Here is an 18,710-nt window from a genome sequence, read left to right as displayed (position 1 = left end):
CCCTGGTGCTCTGCCTGCCTGCCCCAGCAGTGCAGCTGCCTGGGGGACAGCATGGGCTGAGCACTGCTTCTGGTGGTGGCTTCTCACTTGTAGCAAAGCATGGGACCTGCTTTCAGTGTGCCTTTAAGTACCTCCTTTAGTTGGAAGACAAAGAATATGTGTGAATTCCCGTTTCCATTTACTTTGTGTAGCTGGGAAATATGAATTTATTTGAACTTTCTTACTTTTCTCTTGGAAGCAGATGGATTCATCCATTTCAGCCTCCTAGTTTTACTCAGCTGTCATCACCTGTGTGTTAAACAGTGAAAAGTTAATCTCTTCCTACTTCTTATCACTCCCTAAACTTGAAGCATCCTTTATCTGTTTTGACTTACGAAAAGCAGGTTCCTTTAGGAAGGGAAGGGAGTTCACTTTTGTGCCAAACTGGTATGGAAGACACCACTTGTGGTCTAGAGGGAAAAGTTCTGTGGTGTTCTTGTTCTTACAGGGAGAGCTCAGGCAGCTAAAGATGTAATGTGGGTCTCTTTATCTAAAATGTTATCTGAGAGGTATTTTTCAGTAGAGAAACAGCAGTGAATAAATCCTTGGTTTGCCATGAGACCTGTCAAGGTGGAAGCAAGATTACTTTCTAGAAATTTTCATGTAGCTTGTAAACCCATGAATCATAACTCAACTTTTGCTTATTTATAGCACCATGGTATGTTGTATGCCTTGAAATACAGATCAGAGGGCACAAATGCCCTGAAAGTTAACAGCAGTCTCATGAAGGGGAGAAGGTTGGACTTGTCCCCCTGGAAAGAGAAGAAACGACTGTGAGGCAGAGGATGTAGATGTCAGTAAAAATCAACCTGCCAATTTTGTGTATTAAAGCTTTGAAAACAGCAAAATGGGACGAAGGGTGTTAGATGCTTTTCTCCAGCAGGATCTTTGGGGGGTGTAGGGTGGATGAAACTCTTTATCTACATTGCTGCAGGTTGCCTGTTCCCAAATAAGGGGAGTAGGCAGCTTGTGCGGAGAAAGTGAGGAAAAACGCATGTCTCATTTGACATGTTCGCAGCAGTGATGTTTGTTCAGCAGCAGCAGGTGGGGCAGAAGTTCCGTGCAGGGTGGTCCCGGCATTGCTGGAGCGCTGCGCGGCGGAGCTCGGCACCGCGGGAACGGCGCGTCCGGGCGCGGACGCTGGAGGCACCTGGTGGCGGGTCCCTGCATTGCAGTCAGATTGGGAAAACCGGCCTCTGAGAAGCCCTGCCGAAATGAGCTGAAAGCACCCTATTGAGAAACACTTTTCTTTTCAAGTTTGTATGTGATAATTCACTTAATTCGCTTGATCTTTCCTCCCTGAAAGACTAAGTTAAGGGGATCCAAGCATTTTGTTTTTGTGAAGCAGTGTGTGCCAGTACAGAAGTGTCTTTTTTTGGTGTCGGTTTTCAGTGAAAATTTATAATTACCTGCCCTTTGTGCTTTGCCCTTGTCATACATTAAGCTAACCTGTTAAAAATGAGGGTTTTATATCAAATTCAGCTTTTATAGATTTGATTAGGTGAGTGTGGATTAAAGCATCTCTATTGCTATTGCCTTTCATTGACATCACTTGAATATTTTTCCAAAGGATCAAAGCACCTAATTAAGTCTAGAGGGCAGAAGATAAAAGCATATACCCTGTTTGATGTATTCTAACAGTGAAAGAAATATTTTTATATATTTTAGGTTCTGGTATAGAATTTTAGTATATCGTTAGATCAAGCTCCTGGCTTGCATTAATCTTCCTTTTGGTAAGCAGTAAAGTTTCAAAGCGTTTATAATGGAAGGTAATGCCACTTTGTCCAGGAGAGCTCTTAACTAAGAATGACACCAGAGAGAGATGATGGCCTAAAAGCAAGATTGGGTTGTCAGGCAAAGGAGTTAGGATGCTGTGACGAGCAGACACCTCATGGTAAACAGCAGGGACAGAACGGGACCACCTCAGCAGCGCACATGAACAAGAGAGAGCCTACAGGACAACAGCATGGAGCACATGTGCCTTTTTCAGGAGCTCACTGGAGCCCCTGCACACCCACACAGAGGGTGGTGGGATATCCCACAGGAGAGGGCCAGGGTGCTGCAGAGGATAAGCAGAGACACTTTGGGAAGAGCAGGTTGGGAGACCATAGGGGTTGAGTTGCCTTTGTGGTCCAGTTGTGAGGACAGCAGAGATGCGTGGAGCTCTGGCTTGGGATGGATGAGGAGCTGGCATAGAGCCTGTGGCCAGGATTTGTGGGCAGTGTTTTGGTGGGTGTCTGCTGCTGAGCTCCCATGGAAGAAGTAGCCAAGACTTTCTTCAGACAAGCCATGGAGGCTTCAATTATGTGCATCCTGCTTCTTGAGGGAGACTTTGGCATCCTGTTATCTCCTGGAAGGGCATCGCTACAGATTTACCCTAAATATTTTGTAGTTATTATTTTAAGGTTATCAGTTCTTTTCCTACTTTCACTGCTCCAGGTTGTTGATCTTAAGCCAAGTAGTTGAAAGGCTTCTCTAACCAGGTACGTTTTATCAGATGATACAGATTTTCCACAGTGGATTCATTGGTGACTGGTTAGAAACTTTTATCAGCTTCTGCTTTCCAGAGGATCTCTGTTATACTGACCAGCCTGTATTACGTATTTCTTGGAGTCGTTACTCCCAGAAATAACTTAGAGTATTTATCTTGTGTGTTTTGAGAGTGTCTTGCTGTCAGTTTGCCATTCTTCCTATTTTCTGGAGTTGCCCTCTTAGTGCTCATTTATTTAAGTGGTATCTCACAGATAGAAGTCTTCCAGGAGAGCATATTAGGAATATTTGGAGCCAGACTGAAAAATACCTATACCTTTTAAAAACCTAGCATTCTTATTTAAAACTTGCACCTCATTAGGTATGTCAAGACCTAATGAGTGGAGGTGGAAGAAAAGTTCATGCCATTTGATTTGATTGTGCATTTAATATTATTGTGTATCTTCTTGTCCTTCAAACATTACTTAAACTGTAAATGCCAAAACACAGATTTTGTATATATGAAAGTAGTTTTTTGTAAATTGTCTTAGACATGTTTTCCTTTAAAAAGTTTTGGCTTGGTGATTGTGATTAAAGTGAACAGTGATAAGCATAAAGTAATACACTGAAAGAAATTTTATCTTTCAATAGAACTAAGCTATTTTGTGTCTAACATAGTATCTGGGGATCTAATATCATTATAATTCAGTATCTCTTTTTCTTAATAGTATGATGTTCTTGCTTTTTGTACTTTTTTCTGTATTTCTATGTAAAAGTACCTGTAGCAGCTAGGAGCTCCTTTTCCCAGAAAAAGGAAAGTCAACCTTAGGTATATTATTCAGTGCATTTTTCTGCAGAGACCCAGTGTGTGCTTGTTAATGAGACCTTAGACATGTTTTCACTGAGAAGTCTAGAACATTAAATTTTATCACCAGGCTTTTTTTTTTTTTTTTTAATGTGCTTAAATATATATAAAAGTTTCTACCCTTCAATTGTCTATGCTAAATAGTTGCAATTTATTACCTGTCCTTCTTCAGCTCTGTGCAAGTCTGCTTTGGCAGGGTAGAGCCTTTGAGAGAAGGGTGGAAAAAACACAGGAAAAGGTTTTCTTTCCTGCATTAGTGCTGCTTACATAAGGCCTGGAGTTTTTAATATTTCATTTCTTTTAACAGACTGTTGATTTCTGTAATGTAGTTTATGTTCTCCCAGGATTTAATTTAATCCCATGTTTTTTAACATCATGGTCTATTGGCTCAGTCTCTTATGAAATAAACATATTGTGCCTGTGATGATGGGAACAGGGTAGGTAAGAGCGAGAGGATGAACGTGAAAGCAAGTATGTGGAGAGGTTATACATGGCTGGGGTTTTAGGGTCCAAGGCATATGATAGTAGAATTAGGAGTAAAAGACAAGAGGTGCTTAAGAGTAATGCTTCAGGATAGTGGGACAGTAAATTGCCCTTTTTTGTGGATTTTTGATCCAAGTTAATTTTTTAACACCTAACTGTTGAGAATGCTGGAAGAGGGCTCACAGTTTTCCACTGAGACCAGAGCCTGATGATTCCTTGTTCCCTTATAGTGCATCCAGAATGTCTAATGGACTCATTTTCCAGCTTGTCACATGTATAATATCCCTCAGTGGTTTCTGTTGAGTTCAATCATCTTTGACTTTGAATAAAAACATGAAGTGTAATTCCCAAGGATTTAAAGGAAAGTCCATAGATTGACCACTCTAGATAAAAATTGTATTGCTCTGTGCTTATCTAATGACTGTAGTAAATCCTCTAGACTAATCATAGATTAAAATTTAAACTTAAAAAGGTTTCATTTGAGAGAATTGAATGAAGTCATAGTAATGGCAAATAATGCAATGAGAAAACACATTTTTGGAGAGTTTGTAACTAAGCTGAACCTGTGTTACATATTTTCCATAACATTGCCAAATTATTTTCTCATCTTCTCCCCCTACCTTGGCCTGTAGGTAGGGTTGAGGTTGTATTAGTCAAATGGTTTACAGAAAAGTAAGCAAAAGAAGAAATACCATTCTGAAGTTACCTAATCAAAATGCCAGAGGTGCTTTGAGAAATAAGAATGTATTTTTCCTGTGTTAGAGAGTTGAATGCCAAGTGTTTTTCTGCTAAATGACTCAACAGCACTAATTTACTTATCACATTCTTTCAGAGGCTCATCCCTGGCACTGTATTTCAGCTGTTGTTTTTCAGTTGAGTTGCTTTGAGCTTGACAGTGGGTGAAATAAGCTCTGTTGGGACTGGGCTTGAGACCTTTGGGCTCCTTTTCCAGAGTGAATTGCTAGTGGAGACATGCTTACTATGTATGAAATTCACATTAGAATGCAGATTATAATATGCAGAATGATCTGTAGTTGGCCTCCCTCAGTTAGATGTAATCCTGACAGGTTTGTGATTTATATTTAATTAAATATAACCTTAGTTAATAAATGTAAGTTCTGCTGTAGTTTCAGCAACCTTTTTTGAGTAGTTTGGGAAATGATTAACAGGTTTTTGGTTGAGTAATCAATTTGGAGCATTTGCCATGCTGTATCTGTTCCCCTCCCTTTGCCTGAAAGGCATCCCAGGAATCAGTGTCACTCAGCATTGTTGAACCAGTGGAGCTCAAATGCCTTGGATACCCAAAAGCATACTTGTAGATCTTCATGCTCGGGAGGAATGTTCCTCCTGCTTCAGTCAGAGAAAGATGTGCATAAGAGCCTGTCTTAATTGATTAATCTGAGGTGTTTCATGAGGCTGATTTCTTCAATGTAAAAGTGAAAGTTATCCTTTTCCTATCTGCTGAGCATAGTGCTGGGAGTAAGAATGTTCTACAAGAAGTTATTTTACAAACCTCTGTAGACTTTATTGAATCCCTGTGTTATGAGGATTTCTGAGCACAGTTCAGCTGTCCTGAGCAGAAGAATTTTTTTTTTCTTCCCTTGAGGAAGAGGAGCAATGGCATGTTTTTAAGCAGTGGCTAATTGGAGAGACTTTGTAAGAAAGTATGTACTATACTGTGTTTCAACACTTGCTGGTTTGTGTTCTGCAGGTCAAAAGGAAGAGCTCTGTCAGCAATAGCACTTTGGCATGAGATTGTTTTTTCTTTTTTCCTTTCCTATTCCGAATGTAAAGGTTGTACTTTTCATAGTCTTTATGACTCAGATGTTTTAATCTGTGTTTTATATCAAAAGGTTAATGACTTCAGAGAAACGAAGTGCTTGTTGCTATGTTGTAGTGTGTTGGTAGATTAGATAGCATAACTTATGCCATGTCATTTTGTTTTCCAGGTGAATCATAGAGCAGTACAGTAATACTGTCTGGTCTGCAGGGAGTAATTTAACAATTAAGTCATGGTTACTGCATTTGATACAATACTAGTTATGTTCCTTGCAGCAGCTGTATTTCAAACTAGATTTTTAGGGGGTTAAACTAGAATTGGCACCTAGATCAAATTATTTCAATGCAAATTTGGGAGAGTTAGGAAAAGCTTTGCAGAATATCACCCCCCAGATGTAAGTCAGTTTTAAATGTTACCTAGTCTTAATTTTACTTTTCTGTTTAAATGTGGTAGTTTTTTTTTTTAATATTTCCTTTTATCAGGGAGAGCATGTTTGAATTCTGCTATTTTGCAAATGTGATGGTTACTAGTACAACATATTCCCTTCTGCCACTTGTGGCCTCTTAAATGTTTGTCAGGAAAGCTTCCTTGTAACTTTGCAATGGGAGACTTGTTTTCTCCTGTCAGATTGTGAAGGCATTATTGACTTGAAGTCTCAGCTCATAGATCCAGGCAGTATAAAGATTAGATCATGGATGATTCCATGATATGTGCTGTGAATAAAGTCTTTATTTTGCAGTCATTTGAACAGAAGTTAAAACAAGGCACTAATTTTAGTTTCTAGATTTTACTGTGGTTATTGTAGGTGGCATGTAATCTCTGATTTATTAGAAGATTTGCATAGAATTATGAAAAAACATATTGGCTCAGAAAAACCTTGTTTCAATAAATGGGTTTTCTGTATTTGTCTTGCAATTGATTTACACATGTTAATGCTTCTTCAGGCTACTTTTTCTTAACTTTGGTTGTCTAGACTAAGGACCTTATAATTAAGACTCACCTGATTCCTTGCTATCCCTGTTTAAGCCAGTGAATTTTTGTCTTGAGCCTTCTCTGTACTTGGGGATTTATTTTTCTTTCCTTATTTCTGATGATGCTGAATCTCAAATTAAAAGTTCAGACACCAGTTTGCTTACTCTAAAGTTATATTTTCATTTGGATAACATCATTGAAGGGAGTCATTGCACTGCAAGCAGTATTTTAGTTGTACTGTTGGCAAAACTACACTACTGCCTGGACAAAAACTTGCCTTTGAATCTATACTGACTGATGACCATTTACTCATGCTGGAAATTTTCATGTGCTTACAGAAGTGATACAGGAAAGTGATACAACCTGGTAGGCTTTTCAGTTTCTGATCAGCTGAGTTGTGTACTTACCAACTTTAGTTGCTTTTTTTCTTTTTATTGCCCTAATGTAAGACTACATATCTCTTTATAGCTACATTTAAGGGGGAATGAAGTACAAATTAAGTTCTTTTTACAGATGTTGTGCTTTTCATCTGTGCTTTTTCCTTGCATATGTGAATATGTTACTGGCAGCTCACACTTCGTCTGTTCTTTGTATGTGCATGATGTCTTATTTTTCATTTGTTATTGAAGATTTGGGAGAAATTGTATTTGCTGGCAGCCTGCAATGTAATGCTCAATTAAAAAGTATGTTGTTTTGTTTGCAAAAGTATGGAGAAGGAGGAAGGAGGCAAAATCATATGCAGTAATGAGCACTGGAAAAGCACAAATAAGGCTTATATGTCTTACAAACTAGAGATCTGAGGTGCTTTTACAGTTCTTTGTTGTATCACTTTGTCAGGAATTGCTGGCATGCTCCAAAAAATTGGTCTTTTCAATATTAGAAACAAAAATTAGTTTGTAGTGTAGAGCTGGAGAACTTAGTGTAAAACACTTGACTGTGATATTCTCTTCTAGATCGTGGTGTTTAGGAGGTGGGCAGTTTAGGCTCTCATTTCTAGGCAGCATCTTGCTTTTGCCTGATAATTGGGTGCAGACAAGACCACAGGGAGATTTAGGCATAATTAAATCAGAGTGCAGTGAATGCTAAATTTTGAGACATGAGGTGAGTTATTAGATAATCCATTTACTTGAGATGTATTTCTATGATGATTGAGTACACATTTTCAAGATTTATTCCCCTCAGCTGGTCTGAAAAAGTACTGTTAGCTTCTACTGTCAAAAAATATTGCTTAGCTTTGCTTGAGTTTCAAACTCCAAGTATAAATGTACGTTGAGGTTATGTATTCAAGGAAGTTCATTTCTGTGTTACTGATTAAAAAAGATTTGGTTTGTATCCAAATGTGTAGAAAGATCAGGAATGGAGAACACATATTTATCTACCAGAGCTTGAGAGTTCTAAGATTTCTTCTTGCTTCTACTTGTATTTGGATAGTGCTGAATTGTGAAATGAATGTGCAAATGTAATCAACATTTTGAACATTTTGTCCTAGTTTTTTCCCCTTAAATTGATTTTTAGTAGTGGTTGATCTTTTTTGGGAAGTAAGAATGACTGTTTAATATAGCCTCCTTCTGCAAGTAGGACAAAGAGCCAAGTTTAATGTGCAATTAGCTTTCTGAATTGATTGATAAAATAGCTGTAGAAATGTGAAGTGAGTGCCCATAATGTGCCTGGTATAGCTGACAGGCAGGTCAGAAGTCAGATGTCAGGGAAGGCTGCAGTCTCTGGTCTCCCTAAATTGTGGCAAGTTTCCCCTCTTACTTAGAAGTGGGAAGTGTATTAAAGGAGTTCTGTCTTGCATACTGAATGGGAGTAGCTTTATCTGCCTGACCTCTTGATTTGCATGTTCAGGTATGGGCAAGGCATAAATCAGCACTTGAGTGTTAAGCAAACTAGCAGTAGGTCACTAACATTTTTTTTGAATAGTGCTTTATAAAGGAAGCTGAAGTGTGATGAATTAAATGTGCCATGGAAGCTGTATTACTTTTATTTTTCTTGCCACTTTAGGAAATGTATATGTCTTCAGTGAAAGATAAGTGGCAACACTGGGAAGGATGTTTGGTGGTCCTATAAAAGGTCAAATTTTAACTTCATTCTTTTAAGCGTTTGAAGCAACCTTTTGTTCATAGCATCTGGGTAGATTAATCTTGGAGCTTCTCTAAACTTGCTGAAATGTTACGGGCTTTTTAAAGGACAAGACCCATCACATGTTCAGTGTCTATTTAAATCTGCAGATTAAAAATGACAGATATTAACTTTGGCTCACAAAGAGCATTTTGTATGTCTTGTAGCTGTATCCTGCTAATCAAATTTTAAGTATTTGGGGAGTGAGCTGCCAGCTGAAATTTCTTGATTTGTAATTCAGTTGCTTTATATATAGTATTTATCTGATTCTATCAAATAAACTTTTTGATTATTTGCTCCCAATCTGGAACTATTTTGAGAAGGCCATTTAGAGCCATATGAGTGAGCCATTTTGTTGAACTGCTTTATGGTAAAATGGCAGCACACTGAGGATCTGCACAATAAAGGCATTAGACTAAAACCAGGATCTGAAAAATTGAATCAGAGTCACAGGGTGATCTGGTTTTTGCAGTTTATTAAAGTTTTTCAAATGAACTTTGCCCACATGGAAACTGAACTAAAAAAAAGATGTCAAGGGGGCATCTCTCTTATATTCAATAAATACTACTGTGATTTATTAAACGTTTTAGGTGGAACATTTAAAGCTGTGGGGAAAGTACTTCTTCCAAAAGTAGGGCCATTTGTGCCTGAGTCAAAGGCCAGTCATTTCAGAAATGGCTAGAACCTAATAATGCCAGTTTTAAGGAGTTTCTTTATCAGCAATGCCAGTTTTAGACAATGACTTTTTTCTCTCATGCTGTTCCTTCCTTTCCTGCCGTTTAAGCCCCTCTCTCTCCACTAAGCCAGGGTTTCCTGCTAAACTGGAGCACAGACCCAGCTTATTTTTGTGCCCTGTCAGTTCTCTGGGCTGGCTCCTCACGTAGCCTCCAAAGGTGGCACTTCCTTAGCTGGGAGTGTGCAACAGGGATAGAAACTGGAGCCAGGAGTTGGGAGTGGCCAAGGCTGTCAAAGCCAGCTCTGGCACTGGAAGACTATGTGTATCTGGCTGTATGTAGCCTTTCAGGTTCTGCCACTGCTTCTGTGAGCACTGGACCATGCAGGGCCATAATGGATGCATCTATTTATTTATTTTTCGTTATTTCTGGGTGGTTTTCTTTGTGAATATTTGGGGTTTTCGGGGGTCTGGTTTTGGTTTTTTAACTTCACTGGCATAATAATTCCATCGGTGAAGCTGTGTGGATGCTGTAAAATGGCTTACTCCAGCTGTGTGCAAATGTAGGACAGCTACACTGTATTTCAGCCTGCTATATAACCATGGAGTATTTTGTTTGTTTTACTGTACACATCCCCACCCTCCTATCTCGATTTTCAGAAGCTGTGGCTACTTAGCAAAGAATTACTTAGCTTTGATGACAGGCATGTAAAACCAAAAGCTACCTGTGTTTCTGGAAGTATAGAACTTAAATGTGTATTGAGAAAGCAAGAAAATACAGCTATATGTAGTTTTTAACTACTGCAGATTAACTTCAAATGTATATATGCAGATATATACAGCATGTGCAGACATATGCTGTGGATATAATTTGAATTATAAATTTCTTTTTGAATCTTGGTAAATCTTCAAGAAAACTTTAGACTTCATCTTGGAGTTTCTGAAAAACACTGTTGGAAAATCAGTTTTGTGGTCCATGAGAACTGTAAATCAATGTTTTTTCCATGTAAGGGAGATTTTAAAATTTTATTTTTCAGTTTCCATTACATTACTGTTTCTGTGTATGTCTCTGTGAATGCAGCAGGATTGCATCCCAAAGTATTTTAAAATGAAAACATTGTAATGCAGTATAATGAAATGCTATTAAGAGATATTCTTTCTTTCTCAGGAAAACAAAGAAATAGACTGGAGCCAATGGATACCATATTCGTTAAACAAGTTAAAGAGGGTGGACCTGCTTTTGAAGCTGGGCTGTGCACAGGTACTGTTCAATAGCATGTTTATGTACATGATGTAAAATACATGATGATTTAAGTTTGCTACTGCATAGTTTTATCTTCCATTTAAACCTTGTTCTTTCCTTTAGAAGCTTTTAAGTTGTCTTCTAGTGTTTTTCACCTTGAAACTTTATTTTGCTTATTAATGCATCAAAGTCTTATTCTTTTTGATTTGCTATCTTAAAGAGAGTAATAAAATATATGAAGAAGAGGAAAAAAAAAAAGGAAAATACTACCTGTAAACTCCTATTTCTTTGGCTTGGGACAAATTGGTAACCTGAAAACATTCAGGTCTTCTTACATTAAATAAAAATTTTCTACTCTACATCCTTTAAATCAAATATGAACAGTCCAAGTCTCTCTTCTTACAAAATCCTGTTCAATTGCTCATTTAATAAAGCTGGAGAGCAGAAAACATGGAGCTTTTTTCTGAACTGTGTCATACCTTAAGTGCTGAAAGGAGAAAAAACTGTATTAGAATAGAAAATCTTACAGGTGATAAAGTTACATACATAGATGGATTCCACTATGAACACAGGTTTCTTAAAAATGTGGCAAAACTTCTGTTCTGTGAAAGGTTTGGGCTTGTGTCGATAATGGGATGTTGATATATTTTTAGAAAAGAGTTATGTACCTCAAATTGACTGGAATAGAATAAGTTTTGTATTTTCTTCCTAAAGAAATACAAAGTTCCTAGGTTGATAAGGTTAAAAACAGTTCTAGATCCCACTTGTGTACCAAAAGGGTTTTGGGTTGTTTTTTTTTTAAATTCCTCCTTAGACAGTTATTTAGAGAAGGATTACTTTGGCAGAATTTGATTGCTATTATATAAAGATGTTTTGGCTTGATAAAATGCAGCATATGTTGAATTTGTTCAGAGGAACCATGTTAATTTCTGCTCTGTTCAGTGTCTGCCAAATTGAGAGAGATGAAATCTGTAGAGAATATTTTTTTTTTTTAGTTACAGAAGATTTTTAGGAGCCCAGAATAAAGAGCAGAAAATAAATGAGAGAAGACATTTTTAATAAGTAGAATCTTCTTAAGCACACTGCTTATAGCAGTTACATCTAATTAGGTCATGCCAGTGTTTCTTGTTTATGAATTTTAGGGTGAAATATATTACTGTATCTCTGTCTTGGTATTATAAAACACTCAGGGAATAATCAGCCAGGTAGGTTCCTTAACCTCTCATGCAGACACTGTATATATTTCTTATTTTGTAGAATTAACTGGTTTTGTTATTAACTGGTTTTTGTGGGGGTTTTTTTTCCTAATGTAATTTTGCTCTGTTTCATGGTTACACAAATGAAAATACTTGAATATTCAATATGAGTTTAGGAAATTCTGTCAATTCTTGTTTCACTGCTGCAGGGTCCTTTGTAATACTGAAAGTTTCAACATAAGTTTCATCACCTGTGATAAATGAGCTCCATTTCAGGAGCTTACTTGGCTGCTTCTCACCAGAAAACTTGAAATATTCTTGCAAATTTGAGGAAGAGAGAAAGTTATCTTAAGACAGTCCATTCAGAAGTATTTTTGAATACTCCTGTAAAATCATCTTTGTTAGAGTTAGAAAGGTAATACCTCTCCCATATTTAACCTCTAAGGTATTTAATTAAAAATAACATATCTTGGAGTTCATAAATAGTAGAAATATTGAAATATGAATAGGTAAAACAGACCTGTTTTTCCCATGTCTTGATCTTTGTGCTGTCATTTATCTATATGCAGGAATATAAAGAACTAAAGTGTGTGTGGAAGGGACATTCTAATTAATTTCTACTTTGATCAAAATATTTAGCAGGCCACCAGACTGATGGAGAGCTTTTAGAAAAAGCCTTCATGTTTCTGTATCCTTTTCTGCACTACAGTTTTGCACTGACTTCTCCTTCCTGTGGATCTGAAACAGAACAAAGTTGTACTTGCAGAGTTGTCTGTGCTGTCATTTGTGTAACCAGTTCTGCAGTGTGTCCAGTCAGATCTTTTGGCAGATCCATGGGATGACTCTTTCAAGCAGACTCGTGTCACTGCTGTATGTAATCTAGTCTGCTTCTGCGAAAAAATAAAAGCTGCACGAGTATAGATAAAATTATATGACCTACTCTAATGATACTCCTAATTATAGTTTTTAGTGGGAATACTGAGTAAAGATCTGTGGCAATGTAGCCCACATTGCAGGCTGTTGTTTGACAACCTGGAAAAGAGCCACTTGAAGTCCCAGAGAAGGATCTGGTGTGTTCTGGGGAAGTTCTGCAATATGACCTAGCCTGGACAGGATTCAGAGCTTGTTGCCACCAAGCTTTCTTTGATTGCTTAGGAAGCAGGAGAGAAAACTCAGAGTTCTTTCAGGCAAGAAGGTAACCAGCAGATGAAGGGGAATAGGTAAACTTATATAAAGTTGAAGATATCATACCAATTTATTGGCATGATGTTTACTTTCTGTGCAGACAAAATTAAAAAGTCAGATCTATGTAATTTGTTAATCCATGGGGTTTGTATGGGGAACCTCCACAGAGCACAAGTATTTAAAGCATTGTCCCCAAGACAGGGTGAGCAGTCAGAGTGACAGCTTTTTCCTTGCTTTGATTTGATCGTGCCAGAAGAACAAAAAGGAACTTTCTAAACTAGTGTTAAAAAAGCCATTCCTTTTGCCTCATTTTGCACAGGTCCTTTCTTTCAACTCTTCTTTTTCCAATAGCTTTTTGAAGCTCCCTGCCTGTAATCCTTCAGACCATTTTCTCCTCTTTAGGAAATTCAAGATACCTTTCTGCTCTTCTGATCAGAGATGTCTTAAATGCCATTTGGTCAAAAGAACAGGATAGGTTTTTCATCACAGGTTAAAAATAGCTCTACACAATATATTTGACAATTAATTTATAAGAGCGTATGAAATTCTAAATGAGGAAGGTGTAACAAAATATTTGGAGAAATCTTTTTTGGTTTTTGAGGAAGACTAACTTTGAATTTAACATATGGGTGTTCTTGATTATTGTGAGGTATAGAAATGCAAAATAAAAACTGTTTAAACAACATCTAGACAAACTAATTTCAGTTATAACTTTTCTCTCTACAGGTGACAGAATTATTAAAGTCAACGGAGAAAGTGTTATTGGGAAGACATATTCTCAAGTCATTGCTTTAATACAGAACAGGTAAGATAACAGTATAATCGTTTTATTAGTATATAATAGTATTATCATTATCAATTAAGTATTATATTATGTATTATTATCATTATACTTCTTATATACTGAGCATGAAATGACCACTTATGGTAGTTTTGAAAAGTCATCGTATTACTAAATTTTCATTAATACACACTCAGTTTTATTATTTCTTTTTTCATATATTTGCTGATTGCTGAGAAAAGTTTGAGAATAGCTGCGCTGAATTGTACCACAATCCTTTTATTGTTGGTACTTGTTCCTTGCTAGCAAATAACACCAGGTGTTATAGAGGAAGTTTGAACTGAAAATAGATTAGGTATATATACATGTGTCAATTGGAAAAAAGATTATAAAATCCACCTTGCTTATGAGGTCTAAGAACTAGAAATCAGCATATCTGGTGAAGGAAAAATTTATGCTAGCGCACACCTGCAGAATATCTGCAGTAAGTCTTTGCTTTCCTCTGTTTTGCAGCAAATTATGAATCTTGCTCAAAGTTTAGAAAATACTAATATTTACTGCTTCTTCAACTTACAAGCACTTTTGAAATCATGTCTGTGCATGAGTCTAGATAGTCTTTCATGTCTCATCTCTGCCTTCTCTTTTACAGTTTTCTTGGTGTCAATTTCTGTTTTACAGCAACAAGTTTTCAATGTAATACTGAGTTAGGTGGCAAAAAGATGTATTTTGATCAGCATGAAAGAATGTTTTCTAAGTACATCTCACGGGTCATATTTTTTCTGGCTCATCATGTTATAACTTAGATACGCTTCTGTTCAGAGAAGGAAAAATCAGATTCTGATCTTCCTATTTCAGTCACGTCTTTATTCAAGATTTTGTTCAAAATGTGTCCACCTCAGGTGGTTTGTGTCTCTGTGGTTTTGTCTTGGATGTTTGTTGTTGTTTTGGTTTTTTTATAAACAACAAAACTGTATTCAGAGATGTGATGGACAAGGTAGACTGAAACATGTTTTGTGTCATTAATGCTGTCTGTACAAGGGCTGGACAGATGGGCTTTTTTATTTCCTCCACTGGACATAACACTAGCCATGCATTGTTTCTTTATTTTGTATTTTTACAAGCAGCACTATTGTACAATAGTGGATTCCCAAGATACAGTTTATCCCCAACTATGTTGATCAATCAACTCTCTTAATCCAAGAAAGAGACCAGTCACATCTTTGAATGGCTTGTGTGGTCAGTGATTCTCAACTCTAGGTGTGCCTGTGAATCAAGTGTATTTTCAGTGAGTGTAGGTAGTGAACTGTTCAGTAGGACTGAACCCCTGCCCACTGTGGGTGAACTGGGGACACCTGAACAAGGCTTTGTCAGTGATTATCTGGTGCAGCCAGGAAGGATGTAGCACACTGCTGCATCTATCCCCCTGCTTTCCATGAGAGCAGGGAGGATGAAGGGATGCTATTGTGTTAGGAGGGAACAGTTTGTTTTCTCGAGCCAGATGTGTACATCACAGAAGATTGTAACAAAAGGTCATGTGTGTCCTTGAGCATTTTATACAGCATATACAGCCATCAGGAAGTCTACAGCCGAAATTCTTAGGATAAACAGATAAATATTAATTCTGATCCATAATGAGAGCTCAGACTCTACATCAAGTGTATCTTGTAGCTTACAGATAGTACTTCTCATGTGACTGAAGAATCAGCTGTCTCTCATTCTTTGCTTAAAAACAGTATTTTTGAGCTCAGAGCAGTTTGGTCTGAACATAAGTTCTTTTACTACTTATGCTGCCATTTCATGGCAAATAAAATTGCGCTATGGTGCATGCTGCTCTTGCATTAGTATTGCCGCCTGGGCCTGACTGATGGTCTGTTATACCATTATCCTCTATGATAATACCCAGTAAAGATTTCTTTAAAGTCTGTGAAAACACTGAAACCACAGAGTGATTGAGTGGTCAGATAATACCAGCCCACTTTCTCTAAATCCTCGGTTCAGGAAGTTGCTGAACCACAGGGTTTATCTTCATTGCTTGATTTAGTAATTCTTTATAGGTTGGCCTTGCACAATTCACTCTTGGATGTCTTCACATAAAAAACACCCAGTGATAACAGTTTTTGCTGTGTTTTGTGTCTTAGCTGATCTTTCATCCAGCACATCTTAGCTTCTTTAGCTGGCCTTGCGAAAGCAGCTTGCTTGAAAGGTGTTTTGAAAGGCTGAGTTGTCCACTGAAGTATTTATGACTAAAGACAGTTTTCTTCATCGTCTTAATATGTTGTTTGTTGGTTTTCTAGACATTTTAATTGCTGTACTTTTAGTTTTTTTTAATTACTCATTCAAACATATTGATGACTGAAAATGCTTATTGTTTTGTCATTTTACTCATCATCAGAGCAGTTTTTGAGGTTGCAACACATTTTATCCTCTCTTCTCTCTAAAAGAGATGGCTTCCCCATTGCTCACTGTTCAGCTGTTGGCAATAAAACTCAGTGCGGGCTGGCAGATCTTTTTAGATTACTTCTGTGGCTCCATTTTTATAGCTGCTTATTATTTTTCTAAAAAGTTGTTCAATTTTAGCTGCTTATCTTCATTATATAATGCTGCAGACATCAGAACTTAGCTGCTTTAGATGAAATGATACCCATATCTTCTAGTGGGACTTAAGGATGGGATATAATTCAGACATGCTGAACATTACTGTTCCCAGAAAAGTTTCAAGCTGTGTCTAGAATGTTGTCTATTTTCCTCTGCTTGGAGATAGCAAAAAATCCAAAGTTACAGTAGTTATTTCCTCTGGGAGATGAAAGGCACACCTCAGAAGTTGCTAGAATTAACTACAGTCCTGTAAGATTAATCATGACTACACCTTTAACTCTGTATTTCCTACTTTTTGCCAACAGTTGCTGGTTTGGTCCATTAAGAATTTATTCTTATCTGTTTACATATATAATCAACTTGGAGATATGTTGATTGCTAACATCAACTCTGTAAATTATTTATTATTCCAAATAAAAGAAGAAACAGATTCTGATTTGCAACTTCTTGTTCCCCCCCTTTTTTCCTTAAACTGGGGAATTTGAATGATTGTGTATTCTGCTTGTTTCTCTTTTCAAACTGTTCTTGAAAGTGTTTGGATTACTCAGAAAGGTACAGAGTTTAGCTACTGAATCTGTTTCATTAATACAAAATAATGTATCAGAAGATAGACTTTATGATTACTGCTTTAGTTTGATGACTTGGAATCAAGACATTTGAATTTAACTCTCAGAATGTGTAATTAAGTAATTGGAATGATAAATAGTTTTGAGAGTTCTGAGTACTGTGTCTGGAGCTCCAGTGTAGACTGTCACTTTCTGTGTGGTGGTTCTTACTAACACTTTCTAGTTTATAATTTGCATTTACAGTATATGGTACAATAAACCAGAAGTCTTCCTTAATACTTTTTGTTTCTGATATGGGAATTAAAAAACATCCTGAGAGCATGTCTCAAAATATGAAGAACATCCAGATTGTCTCCAAAAGATTCTTTAGGCAAACAGGAATAGAATAGTTAAGCAGTTATTAGAGTTACATGTAAAACATTGTTTCTGAATGGAACCCTTTAGTCCTCTGAATGTCTTCTAAGATGATGTTACTTGTGTAAATGGGTTTAATCACTTTCTTAAAAAGGGGGAAAAGGAGAAACATGCAAAATACTTCAATGAGTATGGTTTGTTCTGTGTCAAGTTATATTTTTTTAATATAAAAAGTACTTCAAGAGGAGCAATGCTATCATATTTTTGACATCCAAGGTCTTCATCCTGCAAGTAAGCAGTTGCTTGATAGGATTTTTACATACGTGCTATCCATGTGTAGAACTGAATTCTGAACACTTTGTTAAAAATGCCTCAAGCTGTTTATGCATTCAGTCAGTATGGGAAATGCTATTGTAAGTGCGCATAAAGTCAATACTCCCTCGTTTCTTATAATTTAGTATTTTAAAATAATCTTCACAAACCTTTTGAATACTTTTACATAGATGTCATGTGACAAAAAAACCCAAACAACTTAAATCGCTGCTGATCTTCAGTTTTAAGACTAAAGTAATTTTTATGCTGCTTGGAGAACACTCTTTTCCAAAATGAATAGTGATTTAAGAAGATTGTGAAACCAAATACCCTTACTCTGCTTTTGGAATTCAGCCTTACATCTGTGGTTGCTAGAAAATGGAAAAGGAACCATAAAATAGAAACATTTTTCATATAAGAAAGCATAATAAATCACACATTACATTTTGAGATGATGGCTTTCTTTTCTGCACAAATAAACTGAGGTCCCTTCTCAGTTTTCATAGGCTGATTGGTGTGCCCTGTACTTGGGCCAGTCTTTGTGCTGGTCTTGTCTTTCCTCACCTAATGCATTGTACTAACCAGTACAGATGAGCTGATTTCTGAGATAGCCACTTAGGTTGCATTGATCAGCACTTATGCTGATGCTGGTCAGGTTTTTTTAAATAGCCTTTTTTAATTCTTACCTGTGAGATTTCTAAGTAACAGTCACAGTAACTTCATTTTGGTTTTTTCCCTTGTTATAATAGGCTGTACATTAGTCTTTTGTAGTCTTTCTCTGTACCTGTTCCACTTCACATTTAATGAATGTGAACAGATTATTCCATTAGCTCAGATGAGATAATAAATTCACCTATTCTGTATCCAATGTTGCAAGCATATGCTTCTCTCTCTTGCTTTGAAAATGCCTTATTTCTGGTAGATGCCAACTGTGGATTTCATTGGTTTTTAAATATTTGACTGGGTAGCTGGTACATTGTACATTTGCTGCCCTAATTTTCCTTGTGTTTGAGTCACACTGATAGAACTATTCAGATTCCTGGATCTTTATGCCGCTGCTGCTGCTTGTGGTTTCA

General features: G+C 36.9%; 1 protein-coding gene across 4 annotated transcripts in view; it reads left to right on the top strand.

The window, feature by feature from the left end:
• ARHGAP21 (Rho GTPase activating protein 21) overlaps nucleotides 1–18,710 on the top strand; it is a 112,543-nt gene that overhangs the window by 52,823 nt on the left and 41,010 nt on the right. For all 4 annotated transcript variants that reach the window (XM_084227077.1, XM_084227079.1, XM_084227078.1 and 1 more), the window contains 2 exons: nucleotides 10,571–10,663; nucleotides 13,753–13,831. In XM_084227077.1, the coding sequence (XP_084083203.1) occupies nucleotides 10,571–10,663; nucleotides 13,753–13,831 (172 nt within the window). The remainder of the gene's footprint in view (nucleotides 1–10,570; nucleotides 10,664–13,752; nucleotides 13,832–18,710) is intronic.

This window comes from Fringilla coelebs (assembly GCF_963513975.1).
Source record: "Fringilla coelebs genome assembly, chromosome: 1".
NCBI classification, from domain to species: domain Eukaryota; kingdom Metazoa; phylum Chordata; class Aves; order Passeriformes; family Fringillidae; genus Fringilla; species Fringilla coelebs.
The sequence above is the reverse complement of the archived record's forward strand: the minus strand, read 5'-3'. Positions and strand labels throughout refer to the sequence as shown.